General features: G+C 23.3%; 3 protein-coding genes and 1 long non-coding RNA gene across 4 annotated transcripts in view; 1 reads left to right on the top strand and 3 right to left on the bottom strand.

Annotated features, from left to right (window-relative positions):
- The window catches only part of LOC126902674 (uncharacterized), a 236,250-nt gene that overhangs the window by 1,229 nt on the left and 207,101 nt on the right, over positions 1-27,920 (top strand). The window lies entirely within an intron of this gene.
- On the bottom strand, positions 41-13,992 carry LOC126902156 (zinc finger protein 567-like). The gene is made up of 7 exons (XM_050679183.1): positions 13,917-13,992; positions 12,056-12,241; positions 11,292-11,579; positions 7,373-7,582; positions 6,198-6,323; positions 1,225-1,406; positions 41-159 (listed from the first exon to the last, which is right to left on the bottom strand). Exons 1-7 carry the CDS (start codon positions 13,990-13,992, stop codon positions 85-87), a joined length of 1,143 nt encoding a protein of 380 aa, XP_050535140.1. The 3' UTR covers positions 41-84.
- LOC126902157 (zinc finger protein 39-like) lies at positions 12,126-25,249 on the bottom strand. Its single transcript, XM_050679184.1, has 7 exons — positions 25,201-25,249; positions 24,829-25,067; positions 16,043-16,270; positions 15,855-15,972; positions 15,133-15,404; positions 13,118-13,305; positions 12,126-12,241 (listed from the first exon to the last, which is right to left on the bottom strand). Exons 1-4 carry the CDS (start codon positions 25,247-25,249, stop codon positions 15,916-15,918), a joined length of 573 nt encoding a protein of 190 aa, XP_050535141.1. The 3' UTR covers positions 12,126-12,241; positions 13,118-13,305; positions 15,133-15,404; positions 15,855-15,915.
- On the bottom strand, positions 25,438-26,512 carry LOC126902692 (uncharacterized). The gene is made up of 3 exons (XR_007703306.1): positions 26,186-26,512; positions 25,777-26,123; positions 25,438-25,557 (listed from the first exon to the last, which is right to left on the bottom strand). It is a non-coding gene; the product is annotated as an uncharacterized LOC126902692 (long non-coding RNA).

A 27,920-nucleotide genomic window follows, 5' to 3' on the forward strand; every position in this document is an offset into this window, starting at 1 on the left:
AATGAAATTTCCTTGCAAATTTTTTAGAACACATAGTACACTTAAATCTAGGTTCAACGCCACACTCGTTTTTCATATGAAATATCAATGATCCTTTATTTTTGTAATGACGACTGCAAAAGTTGTTAGAACAATAAAATCTTTGTTGTGAAACCATACCTAAAACAAAATACAATTTACTGAATGAAAATAGTTCAGTAACGTAGATAAAACCGTAGTATAAGCTCTTAAAACTAGGATTAAGTTTTTCAAAAAGATAACTAAAAATCATTATAACATTTCAGACATTAAAAATAAGAAAGATATTTCAACAACTGAAAAAAAATAAATGTACCACTTTTTTTATTTTTCAATTATATGAGACACTAAATTTTTTGTTGAATACTAAACATATTATTAATGAATTACTTATTGGTAGAGTGTCTGAAGACCCATAAAAATCATTAGAACATTTTTAATTTTAAGTTAAATAAAACTTATTATATCAAGAAAAAATAAGGATTATAGTTAAATTAAGGAGTAATAAAATAATATTTATTTAATAAATTTATTTTATTAATTAAAAAAATGTTTATTTGAGTCAAAAATCTCAGATTTAAATATTTTCAGTTAAAAATGAAACGGAAATGTTGGCTAAGATGGTAAAAACAACAATAATAACACAATATAAATATAGATCGATATTATAATAAAATCAGTTCATATTTATTCATAGAAATTAATACATATTTTACATACATAATTTATTATGTTATGACAAAATAACAAAAAAACATTAAATTAGATTAACAGTTGTAGTTATAATTTGAGAACTCACGAATTTCAAGAATGACTACAATCAAAAGTGATAATCATAGTTAAGATAACATAAATTAACAAGTGATATTTTATCACATAAATCATATTTAACTAATAATAAAATTGTATCCTACTTTTTAATCATTTATATATAACATATAAAAAAGTTAACATACTTGCATTAATAGAGTTTTTGTTATAATTTACTAATTAAATTTCGGTAACGTTTGGAAAATATTTGGTAGTCTAAAATCGATCTCCAAATTAAATATTTTGAATTTTCGTAAAAAAAAAAACACAGAACTTTTTACTTTCCAGATAACTTTTATTTCTTTTTTTCATATTTAATTAAGAAATGTTTTCAATTACAAAATTATTAGACTATTTATTTTATTTAACTAGTGCTTTTTATTTTACTTTGATTACTTTGTGTTTCAAGACTAAATGACTTTCTAACTGAAATTTCCTAGCAAATTTCTTAGGACAAAGAGAACACTTAAATCGAGGTTCGACACCACATTCGAAATTCACATGAGTATGTACTCCTCGTTTGTATTTGTAGCTACGACCACACATATTTGGGCATAGGTACCGAGCTGTCAGCATGTCTGTAACAATTAAATTTTTTTTAAATTATTAAAATGCGTTTTATATGATTACGTTTTTCTAAATTATAGCAGTTGACAACAAAAATAGCTAATTAGGCAACTACATTAGCGAACTATTAACTTTTACTATATCTGTCCTTAATGCTCACGTGTTACTGAATTATTCATTCTACACAGATAATACTAAACCTCCGAGTAAACAGGTTTAAATTTTTTTTTAACAAAAAAAATTCTTAATAGGTTAATTATATAAAAATACAAGGATTAAATAAAATATTACGGTAAAAATATACAAAAATGGTGTTTATTGAATGTTATCTGGCACTAAATATCTAAGATAATAATGATATATAAAAAATAAAATTTAATAAAAAAATTATATATATTAAAATTATTTTTTTTTTTTTTATGAAATTTACAATCTGTAAAAAAAAAAATTTTACAATAAGTAAATAGTTTAGAAAATCATTTAGAGTTCTTAATCTAAATTATTATAAATGTGCTAAAAAAAATCAAATGATTGAAGCTTATTTTATACAATGAATTAAGCTTGCAAATATATATAACGATAAATATCAAAAAATAACAATTATTCTTATAAAATTATTTATGACATAAAGCCAAAAATAAATAATACCAATTATATTTGAGGGTTACGCTCTTCATTTGAAAATACCTTATGAACACTGGCCATGTGCAATTTTAAAACATTTCGGTAAGCAAAATTTCGATTACATATTGTACATTTAAATCTTGGAGAAACTCCACACTCGTAATTTAAATGTTGACTTAGTCCGCTTTTGGATTTATAATGTTTTCCACACGGGTTTGGACAGTAGTAACGTCCATCTTTAAAGCAGTCAGTCAATGATACGTTGTGGGATCCTAAATTTTTGCTTTCTAAATCAAACAAATTAAAACAAAGTAAATTAGAGTTACGAAAACTTTTTACAAAAAAAAAAACAACAACAAGCAGATAAGCGTCATACTTCGATCAAAATTAAGTAATGAGTAGAACTAATAATGCCAAATTTACATTAAATAAATGGTATATTAAAGTAATGATTTGAAACTACGCTAAGTGGCGTACACATGACTTTTCCACGGGGGATAATATTTAAAAAAATTATAGAGAACTATTTTTAGAAGATAAACTACCTAAATTTTTGGTTTAATATGACCCATGGCAGTGTTATCACTTTTCATTTGATTGAAATTATAATTTCTTTTTTTATACAGGGTGTTCAGTAAGTCAGGAAACAGGTTTCTATTGTTCTCATTGTTACAAACAATGAGAACAATAGAAACCCGTTTCCTGACTTACTGAACACCCTGTATAGTACGAATAAAATAAATATAATCCTAGTAAAAAAATATATTAAACAACATTTTCATTAATTATTTATTTAATAAAATCAGAAATAATTTTATGGATCATTTATATTTTTGGCTTTTCCAAATAATTCCATTAAAAAAAATCATAAGATTTTTTAAAGAGTAAAATTTTTATTACTTCAAATAATATATACACAAATAATTTTCTTTAAAAAGTATTGCAATTTTAATTTTTAATAAATTAATTAAAAATAAAAAATAGAATTACAAACTATCTTCTATATGGAATTATATAAATATTACAGCATACACCATAAATATTACAGTGACAATGTTTGTTAAAGGTGTATATTGAATTGTTTAAAATTTCAGCACAACAAATGAATAAAAACTAAAATAATCTAAAAACTAAATATTTAACATACAGATTTTGAGTCATTTATATCAAAATTGAACTTGTTAAACATCACATAAACCAATTTACTTGTTGATTGTTTATTACAGTTGAATTACATTGTAAATGAAAAAATTGAAGAATTTTTCAAATTAAAAATTAATAGAACCTTTTTTTATTAATTAATTTTTTGTTTAGGATTATTAAATGACAATAAATTGTCTGGTTAATTAATTTTCATAATATATCTTTACGTTTCACAAATAGATGTATTCAAGTAAAATTAAATTAAATATTTTTCTAAAAAAGTATTTTAACAATTGTTAAAATGTAAATAAAATATACTCAGGATTAACGTTTTTAAGAAAACGATTTATGAACTGTTATTATTCCATTAAGACACCGTGTTTGACAGCTTTATGAAGTTGTAGAGTAGCTTTACGGGTAAAAACTCCTTGGCAAATGTCACAACTAAACTGTTGCCCGCAATAATATAGACTATGCTTTTTCAGACTGGCCATATTTTTGTACCTCCTATGACATTTGTTGCAACTGTACTCTAAAATAAAACATACATTTATGTTAGTAAATAATATTGTATCGTGTTAATCTAAATATAATACAATAAAAAAAATGCATTTAAAATTATATGCTAAAAAATGTCCACGCCAAGTATAGAATAGCTATAGGAATATGATTATCTTGGTAAATATATTTAAATAACAGTTATTTTATATAAGTTTATATATATATGTAATTTTATACATTAAATAATAAAGAAATATTTAATTCTAGATATAATCGCAATCATTTGTTTTGTACTAAGTACTAAGCCATGTTTCCACGTACAAAATTAATAATAGAAATAAGTAAAGCAACCAGAATAAGGGTTGGAATTTTACCTTTTTACCAAAATAAATAGTTTTTTAAAAAAGCATCATACTTTTGGGGGTGCTAATGAATTTGTTTTTGTTTATCATAAATTTATTTGGATAATTCTTTAAAATGATGAGTAAAACATTTATTTGGGTTCAAAAAACTCTCAAATAATACTTCATATTTAAACACTTATAAATATGAATATTAAATATTATACATGGTGTTCAGTAAATAAGAAATCGGGTCAATTGTTATAAGCAATGAGAACAATAGAAACCCGTTTTTTACTTACTGAACACCATATAAAAATTCTTATAAATCAATTACAGTGATTAAAGGTACACTTTTCTTAATATGTAATTGTGTTTGAAAATAACGAAGGACACGATTAGGGCTCGGGACTTATACATTTCTCTATTTTTTTGAACCACATCCAAGACACTAAACTTCTTGAAAATTATTATATCTTAGGTATATATAGCTCCACAGGAATATTTTTTGTTCTGAGAAGAGTGATTCTTCACGTCACCCAACCTAAATTTTTAATTAATGTACATTGTTTATTGTTAAGAAAAACGAATAAAAAAAATTATTTACAATTCATGTAATCCAGACCACTAAAATGAACTTTATAAATACATAAAGTGAATATACTACACAATTTAAAAGTATTTTACACCAAAATTAGTACAATTGGAAAAGTTTCTTTAGTAAAATAAAGTACATTGAACAAAATACAATGTTAGAAAACTATAGTATCATAAAGAATAAATTCTTATTCCACATAAATAATACACGAGGATTATTTTAAACAAAGTTATTTATTATTAAAATATAAACGTAGAAATTAAATATAATATTTCCACTAATAAAAAATTAAATCCATATTATTTTATCAAACAATATGAAAATCATATTAATATAAATCAAGTTCATTTTTTATTACGAAACAATCATTAGTAAAACTAAAATATTATCAATCTAATTAATTAATTTTTTTAAGAATTAGTTCAAATTCTAATTTGTTAGTATTAAGTATATAATCTTAAACTTATTTAAAAAATGATTATTACAAAATTCTTATTTCATTTAAAATTCCAGCTTATATTTTTATGAATGTTAATCATATGTGCCTTAAAGGTAACAGGTTGCTTAAAATACCTATCACAAGGTTTGCAATGAAATTGAGGCTTTACTCCACATTCATATTTCAAATGGTTGTGAATACCAGGCTTGGTTTTGTACACTCGTCCACAACATTTATTAGGACATACGAATTCGTTTTCTCCAGTACTGCTCATCATATTACCTGATGTTAAGACAAAAAAGTTAATAATATTAATAAGAAAGAAATATGTCAGTTACTAGGTTAAGTTAGTTAAAACAATAAAATGTAAGCCACTCATTTCAAAATAAAAATTTATGACTTGAGTCAAGCATACATAATATTTTTACCAAATGTCAAATTCTATTGTACTTTTAAAATAATTTATAATATTTATGGATTTTTCCATCATTTAAAAAAAACGACTATTATAGATATTTTTTTAATCCTTAATAGAATTGGGCATTTGGGTAAAAAATAAAATGTGTCTATTATCCCTAGCATTTACAAGAACCCAACAGATAAGATACTACTATACGTCAAGTCATGAATATTAATTTAGTATTAAAGTATAAGTACCTACAATTGAATAATAAAAGAGAAGAACCTTTTTAAATATATAGAAATAATTAAGTATTTAGATTAACTAACTACTGCATTAATAGTATATATTAATATAAATATCTTATAAAAATATAATTAGAACCCAATCCTGATATACATCTGTTTTTATTTTATTTTTAATAACAAAATTATCCATTTATTTAACTTAACACAAGGAAATATATATATAATTATCACCTAACTTTATTTAGTTACAATAAATATACAAGTACTAATGTTAAACAATAACACATTTTTATAACAAGTTTTAAAATAATCTATGAAACAATATTTTTTTAACATTAAAGCTTATATAGTGCAAAGTTTAACTCTTAATCAGATCCGAATGGATGATCTGTAAAATTGTTTAGGTCAATTTTATAATCATGTTTTGTTATCAAATGTTTTTTGAAGTTTGAAGGATAGTAAATGCCTTTCCCACAAAATTGACAAATAAATTGAGGTTCCTTGTTACACTCATACTTCATATGAGTCTGCATTGAGTATTTGTGTACATAAGATCGACCACACTGAGGACAAATGTATCCACATGAAAGATTTTTTCTAGGTTTTCCACGATTGTAGTTATAAGTGACTAAAACTAAAAAATTATAATTTTTAGTTCAAACAACCACAAAAATTGCAATAAGAATATTATAGCTGAACACACATATAAACGTTGCCACTAAATGTTACATTTTCTAATTTAAGTTTTTTTTAATTACACGCCTTCTAAAATAAAATATTTTTAATTTTAAGTAAAATTAACTATACATTGAACAGATTAATAAAATTTTAATAATCTTTTTTTTTAATTATTAAAAATTGAATTATTTTTAAAAAAATTATTTACTTATAAGTTAAATAATTTTTAAAGTTTGAGTTTTTTGAGTTAAATAATATGATTGTTTTTAATTTTAAATTAATATTTTATAAAATAAATTAATAAAACAAAATATGTAATAAATTTTTTAATAATATATATTTTAGTGATTTTTAATTAATTTAGTTTATAATATATATAAACTATTTTCTTAATTAACCACAGGAAACATATTTCTTAAAATAATAAAAACCCGAGATAACATTTTTCTTTTAAAAATTATTGCATTACATTAAAAAACACCATTGACATGACAATGGAATCAAAATAAATTAACCAATAAAATAAATTAATCAACATTTTTGATATTTTTTAATTATGTTAATTTGTTTAAATATTTAATTTTCACTCATGGAAAACATTAAATTTTTGTAATTATTTAGGCATTACTTTGGATGAATATTAACTGATAAACAAATAAATAATACATACTACTCACAGTCTTGATTTTATTTTATTTTTTTTTTTAATAATCAAGTCATTTACATCAGTCTTTAAAATAAAGTAATTATGTTATATAACATGGAAAAAATATATTTTTAAACAACATATTTTTATATAATAAAATACAGAAACATAATTTTGCATTAACTTGTATATGATTAAAAATAACAAAATTTTAGTTTTAATATTAAACATTATTTTTTAAAATTGTCTAATATAAAACTATTAAAATAATCATTTATTCATATTTGGAGATAATTGTTATAAGAAAAGTTGTTTTATTATTGCTTTATTTTATTATTGTTGATACTTAGAATGTCTACCAAAAATATGAGATCTAAGTGTAAATTTATATCTGCACTTTTTTGGACACCAAGGACATTGATAAGATGGTTCTATGCCACATTCATTCTTTAAATGTCTATGCAAGTTTCTAAGATGGACATAGCATTTCTCACATTTTGGACATTGAAATTGACCTTCGCCTCTAAGTATTCCATCAACAATTGCTCCTAGTAAAGATATAAATATAACTTTAAAAATAATCTATTATCATCATGTATTTATAAATATAATCAAATTGTAAAAGAATTATTATAAATTTTTTATCAAATAAATATTGAATACTTTAATAAGTAATATAATAATGGTGTATCTACAGTAGCGCTCAAAAGTATTTTGACAAATTAGTTTAGGCCATTAGAAGGCGTAGCCTGCAAGATAATAAGTAGCAGACTATTTTCTAGGGTAGAGCACAGCAGGGTGCAGCTGTTATCTTTTGGAAAAAACCCTGACGATGTGGGCACAGGTTAAAAGGTCCGTTTTTTCTAAATTTAGCGCTCAAANCATATATAAGCAAAAAAGCAAATTTTATTATTTATAAATTTTAGTATCCCAATAAATATTTAAATTTAACCAAAAACAACATTTTTAAATTCAAATCGAAATTTAACAAATAAACTTTTAAAAACCGTTAAAAATATTGTTAAGAATAATATGGTAAGGGTTGAATTCTTTATTTTATACTTAGGTTTAGTGTCGACTCAATGATCAAAATTTATATTATGATAAAATAAGTTTCTTTATTATTTTTAAATACTATCTAAAAGAATATTACGTCATTGTAATACCGACACTTTCTCATTATTGGATTTATTTTTGGCTAGATTTACCTTATTAAGTTAATTTAAATAATAATTTTTTTCAATATATTTTAATTCACAATTAAATATACAAAGCTTATTTATTAATGTTTTGAATTATTATTAACATTACAAGTATAATACATTAAATTATGTATTTCAAAATTTAATTATCATACAAAAAATACCATATTCCTACTCATTTTTCCAAAAATTATTCAAATGAAACATTTTTATTAATACAAATTTCAAGTTTTCTAGAGTAATAATTTTAACTTATAATTCATACAATAAATATTCATTTTTTTACTTTGATAAACTAATACAAGAAAAGTGTATTATTGTTATATTTTCTTTATTTATATATTTAAAAGAAAAATAGTTACAAAATTACAAAGATAACATAGATTTAAAAGAAATTATTATTTTAACAATTTAAAATACAAAGAAATAAACTGCTATAATTTTGTATAAAACATGGTTCACGAAAATTAAATTGACTATAAACTCTTCTTTAAATTCTAAGAAATTATTGAAATGTATTTATATATATTTTTTAATATTATAAAAAAAATGCTACATTGTGTTGTAATTGTTATAGAACTATAACATAGAATTAATTAATTAAATTAAATTTTATAACATTAAAGGTAACGTACTATTAAGGTAACTAATTAAACCCTTCAGAGTAATGTATTTATATCAAAGATATCTGAACTACAAAAATAAATTGATATTATGATATAACTTTATGCACACAACCCAAGTGTGTTCTCAGATGAACTTTTTGTCTAAAAAATTTTTTACAAAATGGACAGCTATATTCTGGAGGTAAATTTCCACAACTTAACATATGACTTTTCAAATGATGTTTAAGCTTAAAAGATCGCAAACAACTTTGACATGAAAATTGTGGTTTTACACCACATTCATATTTAAGATGACTGGATAAAGAGTGTTTGTTTTTATAACTTCGGCCGCAGGAGTGTGGACAGGTCCATTTTTCATTCAAATTTTCAGCGGGCAATCCTATCGCACATCAAAAACTTAATTAAAATTAATATTAAGTTTTCAGTATAATTTGATAAGCTCAAAATTCTTAATATTGTATTTAAAAATAATAATTATATATTTTTTAATAGGCACGTTGAGGCATTACAATAAATTAATAATACATTAAAACATAGTCACCCCTACAATTCCACTAACTAATGACTAATATTTTGGTAGTATAATTATAATGATATTTGATTTTTATTTAGGAAAATTATGTCCTTTGATGTATAAAAGCCAACACTCCGAGTAGCTTTTGATGATGACTATCCTATTATACAAATAATCATAAATTATGAAAAAATTAGGTTTATTAACTTCTAATAATTGTTCATTTTATAAATAATTTTTTTAACGTTTTCATTATTTTGCAATTTTAAAACTGATATACAATGCCTCACCAGGGTTGGATCTTTAATAACTTTTAATCCAGCAAACATTTTGCATTACTTTTTTTTACAAAATTTTACAGTTTTGGACTACATTGTAAAATAGTTTTTATAATTTATAAAAATTTCAAAATAGCCTTTTATAAACTTTTTTCTTAAAAAAATGTTGATTCGTTAATATTAACTTTATAATTACTTTGCGAGTTACAAGCATTTTAATACATAAAGTGATTATGCAGCGCAAATATGTTATATATTTATACCAGTACGAGCTGTACCTAGCCTTCTACATACCTATTTTATGTATTAAAATACTTGTAACCCATCAAAATTTGTTTGTAATAAAGTGCTAAAAAATGGTTATATTGAAATTAAAAAAAAAAATTAAATAATAATAAATCTATTTTTAACGTTGTCAAAAATTAAAAAAAAAAAGTAATTCAAAATATTTAATGGATAAAATTTTTTTAAAGATGTCAAAAACTGTAGAGACACTTTTATACTCCTAAAAACCACATATACCATGGTATCTAGAATTTTTATATAAAACATGCAAAAATAGTTAGTTTATTAAAAAAACTATAAAAACTCTCAAGAAAGGAGTTCACAAAATTTAATTAATCAAATCATATAAAAAATTCTAAAAAATACATTTAAGTACTCGCACGCCTAGTAATGCATTGAATGCGTTACTTATGAGGGGCGGATGCCGAATCTTAGATTTCAAAGTAAAACATTTTCTTAATACCTACGAGTAGAAACACATGGTACTAGTTATTAGTATAAGTTCAACTGACTCTTAAAAGTTTACGGATCCTCAGTAAATTGCATAACTTTTTATAATTGTACCAAAAATAAAGATTTCTAAGACGATAATCCTTGATATCAAACTCTGTGTATTTGTAAAACTGTTATCATTTCATAAATTCTAAACGAATATTAGTTTGGGCTGTTATATTATATCATTTAAAGTTACAATGCTGTTTTTTTGTATTCGTTATTAATAACGGGGTATAACATACTGATAATATATTAAAATAATATTTTAAATAATTTCGATAAAATACAATTTTAAATTTGGAATAATTTTTTTAAAGACGAGTCAATTAGCTAAAAAATTTGAAGAGAAGTTTACCTGTTGGGTCTATTTTCAAAAATCTCTTTAAATTTGGGGCCTCCCGTGGCATATAGGGAAATTAAATTGAAGTATAGAGAGTCATTTTATCTCTATTTATAATGATATAGATTTATTTTAAAATGTATGGATAGATGGCGCGCTATATATGGTTGATGAGTGTATAATTAAGTGAACATTTTTAGAAAAATGAAATAATTACCTATTAAAAATTGCATATTTTAACATTTAAATTCAATAGTTTATAATTTAAAAGTTGAAACAGTTATTCATTTCTTTGTTAATGAGATTCTAATGGGAAATCGAAAAATGTCAGTTATACATTTTGATAGGTCAACACTATTATTATTTATTTAAATTGATACACGACTATGTCAGACTATTAAAATTAACAAAATTTTATTCTAATACATTAATACAGATAACAGAACAGTATTTTAAAACAGTTTTATTAATAATGATACTGAATAATAGTTTAAAAGTCAAATAAGCAAAAATGTAATACATGTTCTATAGTATTATTATGTTACTATTCTATGTATTACAACTAAATGACTTCGTAAATTGCTTTTTTGATAAAAACTCTTGTTGCATTTGAAACAACGATAATCCGGTGGAAGATTAGCGCACACTTTAAAATGAGTATTCATATTCCCTTTATGTTTAAACCTTTTCAAACATATCTCACATTTGTATTTGGGTACAAGTATGCCACATTCTTCTTTCAAATGTGTGTGTAATCCGCCTTTGTATTTATAACTTTTGCCACAATTATTTGGACAAATATGCCGTTCTTCGCCATCAAACACACCTGAAGAATAATTTAACGATGAATCGATTATTGAAGTAAATTCTCTCTCAAGTTATATATCATCATGCTTTATAAAACAAATATATAAGTATAATCAGAATAGCTTAATCAATTAAATCCCTTGTACACATAAAATACAGTTTTTTCAACAAATGATCAACATTACCCGGTTAGATTATAATCAATTGTTATTATAGAAGTATTGTTATATTATAGTAGAAAAAATGATAACACTTTTTTAATTATTTGCAATGAAATACTAATTTATACTATCAAAGTTAGGAAATATACAAACAATTTAAGTGGTCAGAGTAAACATTTTATTTTATTAATCAGCAACACATATTTTAGTGCAACTTATAAATAAATCGTCTACCCTACTACTTGAAAATTGTACAGCTTTTTGTACAAAGCTAAGGTTTTATAATTAAAAACAAATTTATATATTTATCAAAATTTCATTAACTGTGGAATACATTTGTGAACTACGCATATATGTCTCTTGAGATGAGTTTTCTGACTAAATTGTCTGTTACAAATTCCACAGACAAACTTAATTCCACATTCGTTTTTGAAATGATATTTCAGGTTTACCTTTTTACTAAAACTTCGACCACACTTGTTGGGACAAACAAATCTTTCAGATGTAAAAATTGCATCATCTGAAATTATTCAACATAAAATTGAATGTAAATATAAATTTAAGTAAAGGTATATCTGTAATATATTAATAAAGCTATAATACAAACAGTTTATAATTTATCAAAAGAAACGCTGAACAGATAAAAAATTTTCCTAAAAACAAAAAACTGAATTTTTTTTAAACTCATTAATATAATTATTTTTATTATTACCTTCAATAATATAAAAAAATATTTTTATTAAACTAGTTAGTACAAAAACCGTTAAAAATAAAACAACATAATTGCAATCATTAAGTAAACATTTAAAAAACAGTCCATTAGCCCGAAAAATTCATTATTAGATATTATTTTCATCGTGGTCCTAAGAGCTTCGTGAATAATTTTTAGTCATATTAGCCAGAAGGGAAATCTGTTAGATTTTTTTGTTGGTAAATTTTTAAATAAATAAGCTATTCAATATCTTTCCTTATAAGTAATCTTAGTCATCATTGTCAATTTTAAGTTATTCGTTAGTTTTTAAGATATATTTATGTGTTCATTTGTTGAAATTGTTGATAGTTAAACTTTTTATTTTATTATTGTTGTTGTTATTTTAGAAGTTATAGTTTTGTTTGCATAGTTATTATTACCAAGAAAAGTGAGTTGAACCTTACATTTTATTCTTGAGGAGTTATTATTACTGTTGAACCAGAAGGCTAATTAAATTTTTTTTTGTTTTATTATTTATTTATTGAGCTGATGAACTAAAAAGACTAAATTTATGCCTATATTTTTATAATTGTATGATCGCTTATTTGAAATATAACTTATTTATTAATTATTACATTTTGAGCTATGTATTTACTATTTAATTTTAAAAAATAGCACACTATACATTTATACACAATTACATACATAATCACATAGATCACTGGTTTTGCGCAGACGACCTCTTCCATCATCAGTCATTCTATTTACAATTCATTACACACTTATAGGTTGGTGAGCCCTTAGACAAGGTATATCAAATAACTGACCAAATGTAAAGAAAGCGTGGTCATCGAGTAAGTAATTTAATCATTATCCCAAACATCAGGTGTTAGCTAAATGAAAAAATATAAAATTGTAAATAATTCATAGAAGCAAGTGTAAAAATTATATGGAGAAAGAGATTAATTAAAATGAATAATAATTTATAATATATTACTCTAAAAATTATCGAGTAAATGAAAAATAAAAGTCTTTTTCACAGTTATTTTTCAAAAATCACTATGGTTATATTTATCGATATAATCAAAATAGAATACAAACATATTTATTGAAGTGGAAATTAAAGATAATTATTTTTGGTGTTGTATAATGTCTATATTTATTTTTATAATATTTATTCAATTGTATCAATGTACAAGAACTTTGAGTGATATTTTAGAAAACGGTAGTCATAGTAAGTATTTCTTGAATGTTAATCAGTAATCATTTGAAAACGTTAGTCTTTTGACTATTTGTTCAAAACAATTTCATTAACTTAAAATTAATTAACTATTAAATATAAAATTCTAACAAATAGGAATCTACAGGTAAAATTTTGAAACAAGGTTGCAATCACATCTTGAATCAATCTGAGTCATTGATTAATCGAATACAATTTTGTAATGATAGTGAGTTATTATTGAATGATCTATTTAAATAATTTTATTATTAATTTTTTAATAACTTATTGATCTTTCAGAGTTAACTGTTGGTAAAGCAATTGCAAATACTGCAGATGTCCAATGTGATGACAGAATCATCGAGAAATCTCTTATAAAAAATTCAATAGCTTTTTCAGAGAAGGCAAGCTGTGAGAGCGACCTTATATTTTGGAATCCCGAACGACTTTGGGGTAGTTAATTTAAGTAAAATTAATACTAAATCATAGCAAAGATTTGAACGTTAAAAGAGTGCTAATTTATATTAATAATATATTGGAATATTTGCAATTCAATAAACTATATATGTTTCCTACCATGTTCAGGCAAATTATGTAACTTTTAATCTATTGAATATTTTCTGAATTTTTTTTAAAAAAAAATTAATAAAAATTATTATAATATAAATCTCTTTTCTGTGTTATTCTTATAAAATGAAAAAATTATCATGGAAAAACTCCATACCTATAAACAATACTCAATGTGTACTTTTTTGATAAACATAATGCGGTTTAATACTGCAAAATAAACACTAAAAACTTTAATTTTAGCAAATTTTACAATATTCTAGGCATTTAACTACAAAACATTAAGTCGAGATTTTGCTACTAAATTTTTTTTTATAATCTGTTCTAGGAGATGGTTAACTTCAATTTTTGAAACATTTTTGGTAATTTTGTTAACATTTTAGTATTTTTTATTAAAATAAAAAGGTATTTTTTTTTTATGAAATCGTAGCAGCTATAAGCTCTAATCAATTTTTAAAAAAATTAAAAAATTCAGTGATCAAAAATTATAGGATTTGTTAAAACATGGTCAAATAACAAAAATAAACATGAAAAAAAATTATTTATTTTAATTGAATGGTATACCATAACCAATCAAAACAACGATTTTTATAATAGACAATATTTAATAACTTGAAAAAATATTTAAAAATTAACACAAGTTTTAAATAATAATATGTAAAATGTTTATTGTGTTTAATTAGGCAAGTTTTTCAATAATGCTAGAACAAAGATCCTGTGCGAAGCGTGTATTTATAGTGAAGGATCGAGTATTGATTGCATACGGTACACAAAAAGAGGTCTGGACATGTGTGTAAAGGTTTGCGAAAGACAAAATCATAAGATACTGAAGATCCCTCCAACAATTCTGTTATTGAAAGACGCGTACTGCACAAAGAAATTGTTAAAAGCAGCAACGTGCATTTGTGTTTTTAAAGTCATATGTACTGCTTACAAATACTACGTTTTCATACATTTCATTGTTAATCGAAATGGTGACATTGCTTCGCGGTATTACGAATCGGGTCATCCTTTGCAAGATCCATTGTAGTTTGCATAATTAAAAAAAATTCTTATTATAACTAGTAATACTAGCTTGATTTTATTTTATGCAAACCTTCGGCTAAAGCAAACATTATAAATATTTTGTATATTACGATTTATGTTTCACTTTAAGATCCAAATATCTTATCCAACTTTTTAATGAATTATCATTTTTGTCAAATTCTGAAAATAATGAAAAATTTATTAAAAATTATTAATTAATAAAAAATATTATGGTTTATTCTATCATTTTATGTGAGGTTGTGAAAATGTTTATATAATAATTTATTTTAGGTGACAATTTTAATTCAATTATAATAAACATTAGATACTTTAATATGAATACATTACTAATATAAGTTAACATAATAACTATTGAAGTATTCCATTATAATTTATTCAACAAACACGGTGAAAATGCTTAAAACTAACAAATAAGTTATGTATTTCACATTAAATTGTATTTACATAAAAAGTTACGTAAAGAATTTTCCTTTGTGTAATTTTTTTAATACGTTCAATAACATTAAAATACACCAAGTTGGTTTTAGTTAAAATAACTGAACAAAAACATTTAATATAACTAATATTTCATTGATATATATTTTATTGATTATATTGATGAAACTAAACTTATTATATCACATATTTAATAAATGTAGTAGTATTTTTTTACATATAAAGTTATTAATAATCAACTTTTTTCTTCAGCTGAAAAACTTTTCAATATATATAGACACGTACATTTATCCTATAACAGTATAACTTAAAACAGTATATTTGAAACTTATCACTTAATATATAATTAAAAACTAATTTACATAAGTCACTAAATGCAAAAATTGTTCTGAGTGTAATGAATATTCATGTTTTTGAAGAGCATCTTTATGATAGAACTTTTTGGAACAGTATTTACACTTGAACTTTTTTTGTTGTCCACACTCATAATTGACATGTCTAGTCATATGTGTTTTTTGCTTGTAGCTTCGACCACACATATTAATACAATAAAAACGGCCATTTCTCGAGTCTACACACAACAAACAGTACTAAATATTAATGCATAAATCCTCAATATACTAGATAAAGATTAACCAATTTAAATATTTTTCAATAACATTTAAATATGCGAGAAGCAGTTCATTAAAACATCACTATTCCTCATTGACATTAAAATTATGCGTAACTGTTTTAATATTATACTAATAAAGAAATAATTAGCTCTATCTTTAATTGTAAAATTATAGGAAGTAATTTTAAACGACTTAGTATTGCGAAATCATTTTTTATGAACACTGACAACATGGTTTTTGAGTGCTAACATTCTGTCGAATAAATTTTTACATATAGTACACTGATATTTTCTTTGAATGCCACATTCAGTCCTTTTATGTCTGTTTAAATTTGTTTGGCTTTTGTAACTTCTGCCGCACAGACATGAAAATCGTCTGTATTCCCCTGTAACTACATAATATCAAACAAATTTAATGATTATAAATTTTTTTAAATAAGCTATACATTCATATCACATCAACTGCTGGAACTGTAAATAATTAGGGCAGGGAAAACTCTTAAAATCAATAAAATATGTTGTATAACACTAGATGTAATTCTAAACGAATCAAAAAGTATGGAATCAATCATGCATCCATATTTTTTATTGATGTACACATGATGTCAAAAAAGACACTTATATTATTACAGTATAAAGTGACTCTGGAAAACTGAAACAATTCATTACATGACAAGGTACTATATAATAAATATAATAATAGTACATAAAACATTAACAAAACATTTTAAAAAAAAAATGTTTTTATTAATTTCATCTTTATTAAAATTTTTTTTTAAATTAATTTATTACACTTGACACTAGAAAAAATTAAAATATTATAAATACCACAACAAAAAAATAATAATAACGCTTCTGTTCATATTAAAATAAAAAAAGACCTTTATAATTATGAGTAACAAAAACATGTTATTCCATATTTTTTTATGAAGTTCATCAGTTCATAATGAAAGGTAAAAGATAATAGTTGTTATAGGGATGTCCATTTGAGTTTTTGACAAGGATTTCTAGGAAGAGAAATCGGAAGAAGATTATGTGAAGACACTGAGTGAACTTTCAATGATTGTTTGCGCCTAAATGACTTGGAACAATATTCACACTTAAACATTGGTTGAACCCCACATTCATTTTTTACATGTCTTGTCATATGTTGTTTGTTTTTATAGTTTTTGCCACATCCATTAGAACAGTAATATCTATCCGAAAAATCTGTAATGATAAAAGACTAGGTTAGTAATTTATTTTAGATTACTTTTAAATTGTTCAGCGCAAAAAGCTGAGAAGAGATTGGTTTTAGCATAGTGTTTTTTTTTTATGATTCCCATTAATATTCTCGGCACTGGCTAGATCGAATTTGCATCAAAAGAACTCGATTCCAATAACTGAACATATTAATGCCAACAATTCGACAAAAAAAACCTCAATTTAATAAAATAATTTTAAAAAATAATCACAAAATTACACTAACGTAAAAAATAGCTTAATCAACATTTTTTTTCTGTATTTAAAATTGCTATAACTATTATTTAACACTAATCCTTATAAATTTTCAAAATACATATTAGAAACAGTAAGTTTTCTAGGATGATTTTTATGAAAATCTAATGAAAAACCTAAATACAGAAAAAATATGTTAGTTTGTATTTTAAGTTAATAATGCTAACATTATTGCTGAAATTTACATACATATTTTGTTGTGATTTTTTGAGTATATTTTTAACATTTTTTTAGTTTTAAATTAATATTTTGAATTTTAAAAACAAAAAATACTTAAAAATAGTGTTTTTTCAAATTCAGTATTTGATAATTTTTTGGAATGTCTGTCCACTTTCAACCTATGTCAAAATAAAAATCTTGATGTGTACTACAATATACAAAAAAAAAAAAATTCCTGACGAATGTTTAACTATGAAAAATTGGCCGTTAAAGTAAAAAAAACTTAATTTTTACAAAAATAAAAATACTTTATTTTTTCAAAACGTTCGCTTGGGTTAGGTTGGACATCTGACAAACCGAAACATATATCAAATTAAAAATTTGATATAGTATTTTATAATGAAAGAAATGATAAACGCCCCTGTGGTACTTTTTCTATAAGTTATTGGACTTTATAATGCAATATTACATCAAAAAAATTAACAAATTAACATTGAAGCTTTTCTTATGATAATGACTATCATAACATGACGTTATCATTGTCTGATATGAGTTATACTTGTCCTAACTATGTCGCATTGCTACTGTTCTGGGATTGTTAGAATGTTTATAAATTAATTAATTTTCTGTAAATAATTATTTTTTGACAAATTTAAATAGTAAAAAAAATATAATTCTAATTGAATCATTCAAGCGTATTGAAAATTTTACCAACATTTCTATATATAAATATCTACTAAAAATTAGTAAATTAAATGGTTTTACTAAGAAAGAATCATATTAGTTTTGAAATTTCTAAGCTATTTGACAACTATTTTGTAAAAATTATGACAATCAATATATTATTTACCGATTATAAATGTTTGTCTAGAACAGATGAGTAACTGTAAATTATAAATCTAAAATTATTGTTATTTAAAATATATGAAGTAACATTGCAATAGAATCTTATCAATTATACCACTATAATGTAATGGTTATATTTTGATTTAATATAGGAAATAAAAACTATAACTATATAAAAAATGGTTTTTAATTTTTAACTAAAAATATAAAAATCAAGCATCTCTTCTTTTCATAGTTAAAAAAAAAGTACAAAATAAAATAACATTAAATGAAATTTTTTTTACAAAATAAAGATATGATAAATTTAAAAAAATTAATAAATATTTTAAATATTCAACATAAATAGAAAAACTCAACTAGTTAGTTGAAATAAAATATTAAATTTATAATTAAAACAAATATAACTAAGTGTCATTAATATTAAATAATAATAATATATTTTTAATGAGACTATTTTTTTATTTATAGTTTAGAATTAAATATTACAATTAAATTACATAATAATTCATACCTAAAAAATGTCTTTTCTAAAAAGTAAGGTGATTTTCGCTTTTTAAAAATTTGCTAACATATTTTAACAAAAATGTATATTATTAACTTAAAGAAGAATCATTAATATATTATTAAAGATGAAAATAAATATTAAATTTAGACAGCGTGCATAGAAACAAATCAATCCATTAACTTCATTAAATGAATAAATAAAAAGAAACTGTCATACAGCTAATATAAATAACTTGTTTTACTCTTATAAAAAGTCTTCATTTTCGTCATATACTTTTTATTCAATAACTACGGCTATTATATGAACGAAAAATATGAAATTTTAAGTATATTTAATTTTTATATATTTTACATCATTGTATCATTAACTAATGAAGTATTGTTGAGGGTAGTTAGAAATTCTTTTGTTCATCACTTTTTGTCTAAAACCACATTTTAGTTGGTGTTTTTTCAGGTGATTTTGTAGCTTAAACTGTAAGAGACATCGCGAACACTGGAATTGTCGTTGCACACCGCATTCATATCTTAAATGTCTAATTAAGCTCTTTTTATTGATGTATTTACGTCCACACTCGTTAACACAAACCCAACGTCTATCTACGGAAAAAAATTTAATTAAACTTCAAAAATGCACTTGATACTAATATAAAATATTTCATTATTTATTACATTGTAACAGCAATGCATCAATCTAATGATAAAATAATAATAATATTATAAAACAGATAATAAATAGCTTCATTTAAAAATTAAATTTGTTATAGATACAAAAGAAATTATTTCAGAAATTGGATTTATTTGATAAAATACTTTTTCACTTGCATAATGATTTTGTAAGTTGTGTAAAATCCCCAAAAAACAGAGAGTAGTTATGTTGTGCTTTGCATGCATCAAAAACTCTTAGTTAACATTACGTGGTGTACTTTAATATAGTGCTTCATATAAAAATATTTAATAGGATATTTTAAATTATTTTTAGGATGTGTAGCATAAATATCAATGTTTTATCCAAAGATAATAACAATAATTTTAAATCACTTCAGATACTCAATAAGTTATGTTGGAGTAGTTGCAGGTAGACTGTGGAGAAAAAAATCATACAATGTAGTAGTCCCCCACAGATAACTTACTTTTTGGGAAGGTAAGGAAGGAGACAAAAAAAAGGTAGAAAAACTTCTCACTAGGTCTATTATACTATCTGTTAAACTCGTGAAAAAGATTATTGGATTATGATTATATTAAAAAATATTTGACGTATACTTTCTCTATTTTGGATATTTATTATTTTTTGACATTGATTTATAAAATATTGTAGTTAAATGAACATTTATGGGCTATTGTTAAAAATATATCTTTTGCAATATCATCTTCAAATTTTTCATTAAACTATTCAGAAGTGATATAAATAAAATGTCTATTTTAAAATGATAAAAACTTAGTCACATGCGTTTTATATTTAAGTTTAAATTTACAAAAATTGGATGTTTTTTTAAAAAAAAAAAGATTATATAATTAAAAATTAAAATATATAAGTTTAAGGAAAAATATAACATAAAAAATGTATTCGCTTAAAAATTAATAAAATTATCAATATTAATGTACATTACTACAAACATCAAGTATAAAATACAAAGTTTAAATTAAGAAAAATAAAATACAGAAGTATTACTAGACTGCAACTTAATTTTTTATGGTACATACTTTTACGCACAGATAATAAAATGAAATAAGTTTGAAAATTTAAATCACTTTTTCTTAATAAATGTAAAATTAAGAAATGGCCGTCATAGTATATGATTGAACAATCATATGGTAAAAATAATGAAATGTCAACTTTATACATATTAAAATTATAATTTTTTCTTAATCGATAATTTACACTATAATATTGACACAGACTTTATCATTTAATTGAATAATAGTAATTTCACATTCATTATGTAAAATCAATGGAATTAATGTACCAATCTCTTATGAACTAATGCTATATGATTCTTCCAAATGTCCTTCCTCATAAATCGTTTGTGGCAAAAACAACAAATATGTTTTGGTTCTTTACCACAGTAATTTTTTATATGCCTATTCAAATCTGGTTTGTACTTATAACTTTTACCACAGTTTTCATTTGGGCATATAAATTTTATTGAACGGCCATCTATATACTGATCGCAAATATATACTAAAACAAAAATGTTTGTATTAATAATTAAAATATTGACAAAAAAATATAACGCTGTTATCGTGTCAATAAAAGCTATTATGTTGAACTAATCTCAAAATTATACAAATAGCAACATGCCGATATAATCTGTATAGAATGAGTGGTTTAAATGAGTTCTTTATATTGATAAACAACAATGATACATATAAACTATACATTTTGTAATGTTTAAATGATCTTATCATATTTTTTATTGACATATTCTAATTAAATTATATTTTCAGCAAAATTATTTTTTATTAATTGTGAATTGAAAGGAAACAATCGCCAGAGTTTATGTTAATATCAACATTTTATGTCCCAGTAATAATAGCTCATATATAACTTTTAAATAAAGTTGAATAACCTTCAGTAATTAGAAACAAAGAACATGTGATAATTATTAAACACAAAGATTCCTCAACTATGAATGTGAAAAAGAAAATATATATTAATATTCTCTATTAAAATACTTTAATTTAGTCAATTATATTGTAAAACTTTTATTTCATTATATAATTTTATTTGAAAAAAAATAATATCTAAAGATAATAATAAAAATGTATTCAAACAGGTTTACTTAACACATTCTATTAAAACACAATCAAAGTTCTTAATTTTCAAACATTAAAATAAAGACAATAATTTAAATTTGATCATGAATTGAACTTTTCATCTAAAATTAAACTTAATTTACAAAAGGAAGGTTTAACTTAATATTTTGCAAATGAATTTTCTTCATGTGTGTGTTCACAATATCTCTACGTGAAAACATTTTGTTGCAATATATACATTCAAATTTAGGTTCGACTCCGCAATGACTTTTCAAGTGTTGCTTAAGAGTGCCAATATTTACAAACGATTTCTTACAGTTTGGACACGGCAATCTCTCAGGAGGTGCTACAAAAACTGTAAAATATAATCATAATATTATTCATTTTTAAAAAAGCAGTAATAAATAAATTGTTTGAAATAAATTGTTCATTACAAATATTAAGCTCATAAGCTACTATTAAACTTATTTAATTTTAAATACTCAATCTCAAGATTCAATGAAACTTTTAATAACGTACACCTAAAAACCCCATTTTTTTTTAAATTTAATTTAGGAGATGTAAAAAAATTATATTTGAACGCTTAAAAGAAATTCAAATAAAAATTAAATATACATTCGATATAATTTAATTCACTGATATATGCGTTATGCGTCGTTGCGTTTGTATCGAAGGGGGAGTCATGTCCGTAGCGCTGGGGATTGTAGGGTTTCACGTCCTCTCTGACACAAACAATAACTTTTAGAGAGGACATTAAACATAAATATTTATACAATACGATATATAATGTTGTACTACATATATGATGCTACATTCATTATTTTAAGAATTTCTACATGTATGATAACAACTAATGAGCACCTTAATACTAGTAGGCTTCTATGCGCCCAATTAATTAAATAATAAAAAAACTATTTAAAAATAAACACAGTATTAAACTCTCTATTATGACATAAAATGTGTTCTTTAAAACGCATTTCACACTAAAATAATCTGAACTAAAAACAGAATTAGTTTAGTATACCCTAATAAAAATCTATAAATAAGGTATTTTAGTAAAAAGTAAAACAAAGTCATACATTCATTAATTTTATTAAAATGATTTCCAAAGTTAAGATAACATTTATCATAGTTTAAATACTATACAACTCATTTGTAATAATATGTATGACGAATACTAAAAAATCCAAAAAAATTAATGACTAGCGGGGTAAACAAAATTTAATTATTCTTAAGCTTATCTTCCTAGGTCTGTCATTACTGTATAAGAAAGCTATGATGCTTGAGTAGGTGCAACTGAGCGAAATCCAAAAAACATATGTTTAATGTAAACTTATATTTTTTGAAATGGTTATGATTTATAAGATGTGAATACAATCTTTTTTTCTCTTTGAATGATTCGAAGCACTTAGGACGACATTGATACCATTGGTCTGAAAAATTAGTAAAATAAATTAAAACTCGTTTAATTTAAAATAATCATTAAAACATAATATGCTTGAATTAAACATCGTAAAACTGTGCAATAATTACACAATACTCAGAATTCAATAAGTTGCTATAAAATAGTGCCGGTGAAAAAACTAGAAAAATGACAATATACAATTTTTTTACATAAACAATTATGATGATAAGAATAAAAAAATCTCACATAAATACGGGTTTCATATGAAAAATTGACGCATTTATTAAGATTAAGATAAGTACTGTATTAATATTAAAAAATCTAGACACAATATAATTTTTAGGTAATATTCGACAAAAAAAGGAATGCAATACAGTAAATTAATGATTATATCTTAATATTTAAGGTACAATATCTACTCAATATGCTAGTTCATCAAATAATTTATGAATACTTATGTTTGAAAAAAATAAAGTGAGGTAGAACAGTTTATGATTTTAACTTATTAACTTTAAATTAGTAAATATTAATGTAACAACTTAAATTTAATCTACATAACTACTTATTAATAAAAAATTGTTTTGATCCATAAACTCAATAAATGTTTAAAAACATTTATGAATCATCAGCAAATGTTTTTTCAACTGCTCGTTCATATGAAATGCTTCATTACAATAGAGACACGTGTAATACTTGTTTTTGGTGCAATACTTTTGAATATGCTCTGTGAAATTACTGACCATGGTGTAAGTGTAACCACATCCATTAGGACATTCCAAAAATTTCGGAAAGTTTGTTTTTAATTTTAGCTTTAACTTTGGTTCATCTAGAATACATTCAAGCAAAGCACAATTAGTAAAATTAAAATAGTTTTTAAATTAATAGCGAGTATAGGGTTGATCTAGAGCTATGTGAATTAAACAAAGAAATTTTCAGCAATTTTCCGCTAAACTATTCCTGTAAAAGCATCATGAGCAAATTGTAAATATAGATATAATATCCAACGACAAAAATTAGAAGCAACAAATAAAAGCAAAATTTTTAATAAATAATTGTAAAGGATGAACATGAAAAGTTCAGTGATAACTATATAACAGTATATTTATTTAATTAAGTACAGAAAATAATTACACATAATTTGTCATGGATAAATACAATATTTTGATAAATTTAAATTATAATTATTATTATTTAAAAATAATAACTTTACATACAATACACAATTTATATAAAAATAAATTATATGTTTTTTCATAATAAAATATTTGTCGAATATTTTTCAGATTAAAAATTCAGATAAAAAGCAAAGGAACAATTATAATTTTTTAATTTTACTAGAAATATTTCAATAATACGCAAAATAAAATCTAAGACGAATTGCTCTCAGAATTTTTTTGTTTATTATAGACAGGAAATCCGTGAATGTAAATCATGTGCGACTTAAGTGATTGTTGTTGAGTGAATCTTTTGTGACACACGACACAGGGAAATTGAGGTTCCTTGCCACATTCGTACTTAACATGTCTGAATAATCCACTTTTGTATTTATATCCCCGGCCACAACCGGGTTTATCGCAAATGTACGGCCGCCACTCATTGTTGGTCAAGTCTAAAAAAAGTACAGAAGTGATTAGAATGTATAAAAATGATTTACTGTCAAAAATTCAAAAAGCAAAAACATAACTCACAAATAATGTATTAACTATTAATGCAAATTTCAACTACTGAATAAACATCAATACTTCTAATTTCAAATTGATATCCAAAATTAATAATAATCTTCATGTACATTTCAATACACTTATATTACAGTAGAATTAATTTTAGCTAATAATAAACTAGCATCAATTGATAGTAAAAGAGTATATTATAAATATCAAAGGTAAATTATATGACATAAAAAATTTAGAAACGTTATGACAAAAGTTGTTTATGTATATTGAACATGTGCTTTCTGAGATGTTCCTTTCGTTTAAATGGTCTGTTGCACGTGCCACAGGGGAACTTCCATTCAACACCACACTCGTACTTGATGTGTCTCGCTAATCCTCGACTGTAAGTGTAAACTCGATAACAGTTAGGGCAAACAAAATTGCGTTCTAAAAAAAAATTAAAACTAAAATTAATTATTATAATTAGGAAAATTGAACTAGAAAATAGTTCCATGCAAAAAAGAAGAATATTTACAAAAAGCAGTACTGTTTATATTTAAGAAATGAAATAAAATTTAAAAATTAAGTTAAAAACAAATTTATCTTACAATCTAAAAATTTTATAACAATTTAACAAGATAAAAAATATATAATTTTTAAACATACAGCAATAAATTCATTATTGATACAACGTCAACAATAAAATATTTGACACAAGTACACAAACACATTAGACTTTTATTCAATTCAACTGATTTCTGAGATGCATAAATTTCATATATAACCCAAAATATGATTATCCATAGGACATAAAGTCGAAAAAACGCCATTTAGACCGTGTTTAGTATTCATACAATTAATAATTTTCCAAAGAAATATCAAAGTGGACAGTGTTTACTTAAATGGCAAGTAAAAGTGTCCAATGAACGCTTATCAATCATTGTGTGATTCAAAAGTCCGAATTTTTATGTCTCTCTCATTTAAAAACCCTTGGTTGTCTAGCATTAGAGCTTCTATATAAAACATAAAATATATGTATATTATACATACGTTTTATGCTAATAAAACATTATACCTTACGGGCCAATGATTTTAGTAACGATAAATTTTATGTCATCTGAAAACAAAAAAAATCGATGAGTAAAATACATCATTGGACATTATTGTTAGACCAAGTGATAACGTAAGCTGCTTCTGTCTTACACGTACTAATACTGACCAAAAAACTATTTCAGCTGCAACTTCTTTTAAATAAAAATATATCCAGTTATATAACTATAAATTTACATTTTAAATTATTTAGAAGAAATTCCATTTCAAATGAATAAAATAAGTTAAAATATTTAGCATGAATATGTGTGTATAAGATAGGTCAAATTTAATTCAATAACGTCAATCAAAATCTTCATTTTACACAATCATATTAAAGAAAATATTTAAGATTTATTAAAATCATTTAAAACCTAATTTTATAATGTCAAAAAGGAATGTCGTTAAAAATAAAAATATACTTATATGCCCATTTTAAATAATATTAGTAGAGAGAGGAAAATTTTTTTATGAATTATTATAAATAAAAAACTAAACTACATGAAATTGTTTAATATAATAAAAATAATACATAAAAACCCAACCTCATCAAATCTTCTAATGTAAAATAAATAGAAGTAAAAATCCAGTACTAATATTAATGCAAATCTTAATTTTTTATCTTATAAAATGATCTTTCTTGTTTAGTAATTTTAGTTTGCAAAACTTTATAAACCAAAATTCTATGACTAGCCAAATTATCTTTGCGGTGAAATATTTTGTTACATAAATCGCATTGCAATTCAGGTACAGTTTTTGGGCATAAAAGCATGTCTTTTCATATTATTATTTCTACTAAAAAGTTTTTAACAAACTGTACAAGAATACTTCAGTATACCATATTTGATGTTTTTATGACTGTTGTTGCGAACATATCTGTCATGAAGATCATACATTTCCTTTTGTGCTGTTAACATAAAAACATCTAATGAGAACTACAGTTATCAAGAATACAATTTTAGCCAATTTTTAATTAGTCAACTAATTAATATTCTATTAAATCTCAGCAAGCAATACTGTAAAATGAAATATGTACATAACAATCATTGAGATAAACTTTCTATGTATATTTAAAAATTAAACAAAAAAATTATTTTCCTTACACATATGTCTAGTAAAAATTTCTAGGTAATATAACAAAGAATGATATTAAATAAAGACAAATAAGTTTACTTATATTAATTGAAAATGGAGCTTGATAAAATTCATGATATTTTATGAGAAAAAAATGTATGTTATAAATGATTAGACTTCTTATAAAATGATCAGTCTTGTATATTATTTTCAGTTTACAAAACTTTATGAACCAAAACTCTATGAGTAGCCAAATTATCTTTACGATGAAATATTCTGTTACATAGATCACATTGAAATTCAGGTGCAGTTTTTGTACATAAAACCATATGTCTCTTCATATTTCCAAGACGGCTGAATATTCTAAAACAAATACTACACGCGAATCTAGGAAATACGCCACACTCATACATCATGTGTTTTTGCATAGAATTTTGCTTTCTGAATCTTCGACCACAATTTTTCAAGCAGCTATACAATATGGATTCTATTTAAAAAAATGTATACGGTAATTCTTTTTGAATAAATATTTTTAGAATAATATAATTTATTTGTAAGCTAACATGGACGTTTCTAACGAAAATGGGCACAAATCAATTTTCACTAATATTCGGGAGACATAATAAACGAAATATTTCTACTCGCAG

This window comes from Daktulosphaira vitifoliae, unplaced genomic scaffold (assembly GCF_025091365.1).
Source record: "Daktulosphaira vitifoliae isolate Bord-2020 unplaced genomic scaffold, ASM2509136v1 Scaffold_3, whole genome shotgun sequence".
Classification (NCBI taxonomy): Eukaryota; Metazoa; Arthropoda; class Insecta; order Hemiptera; family Phylloxeridae; genus Daktulosphaira; species Daktulosphaira vitifoliae.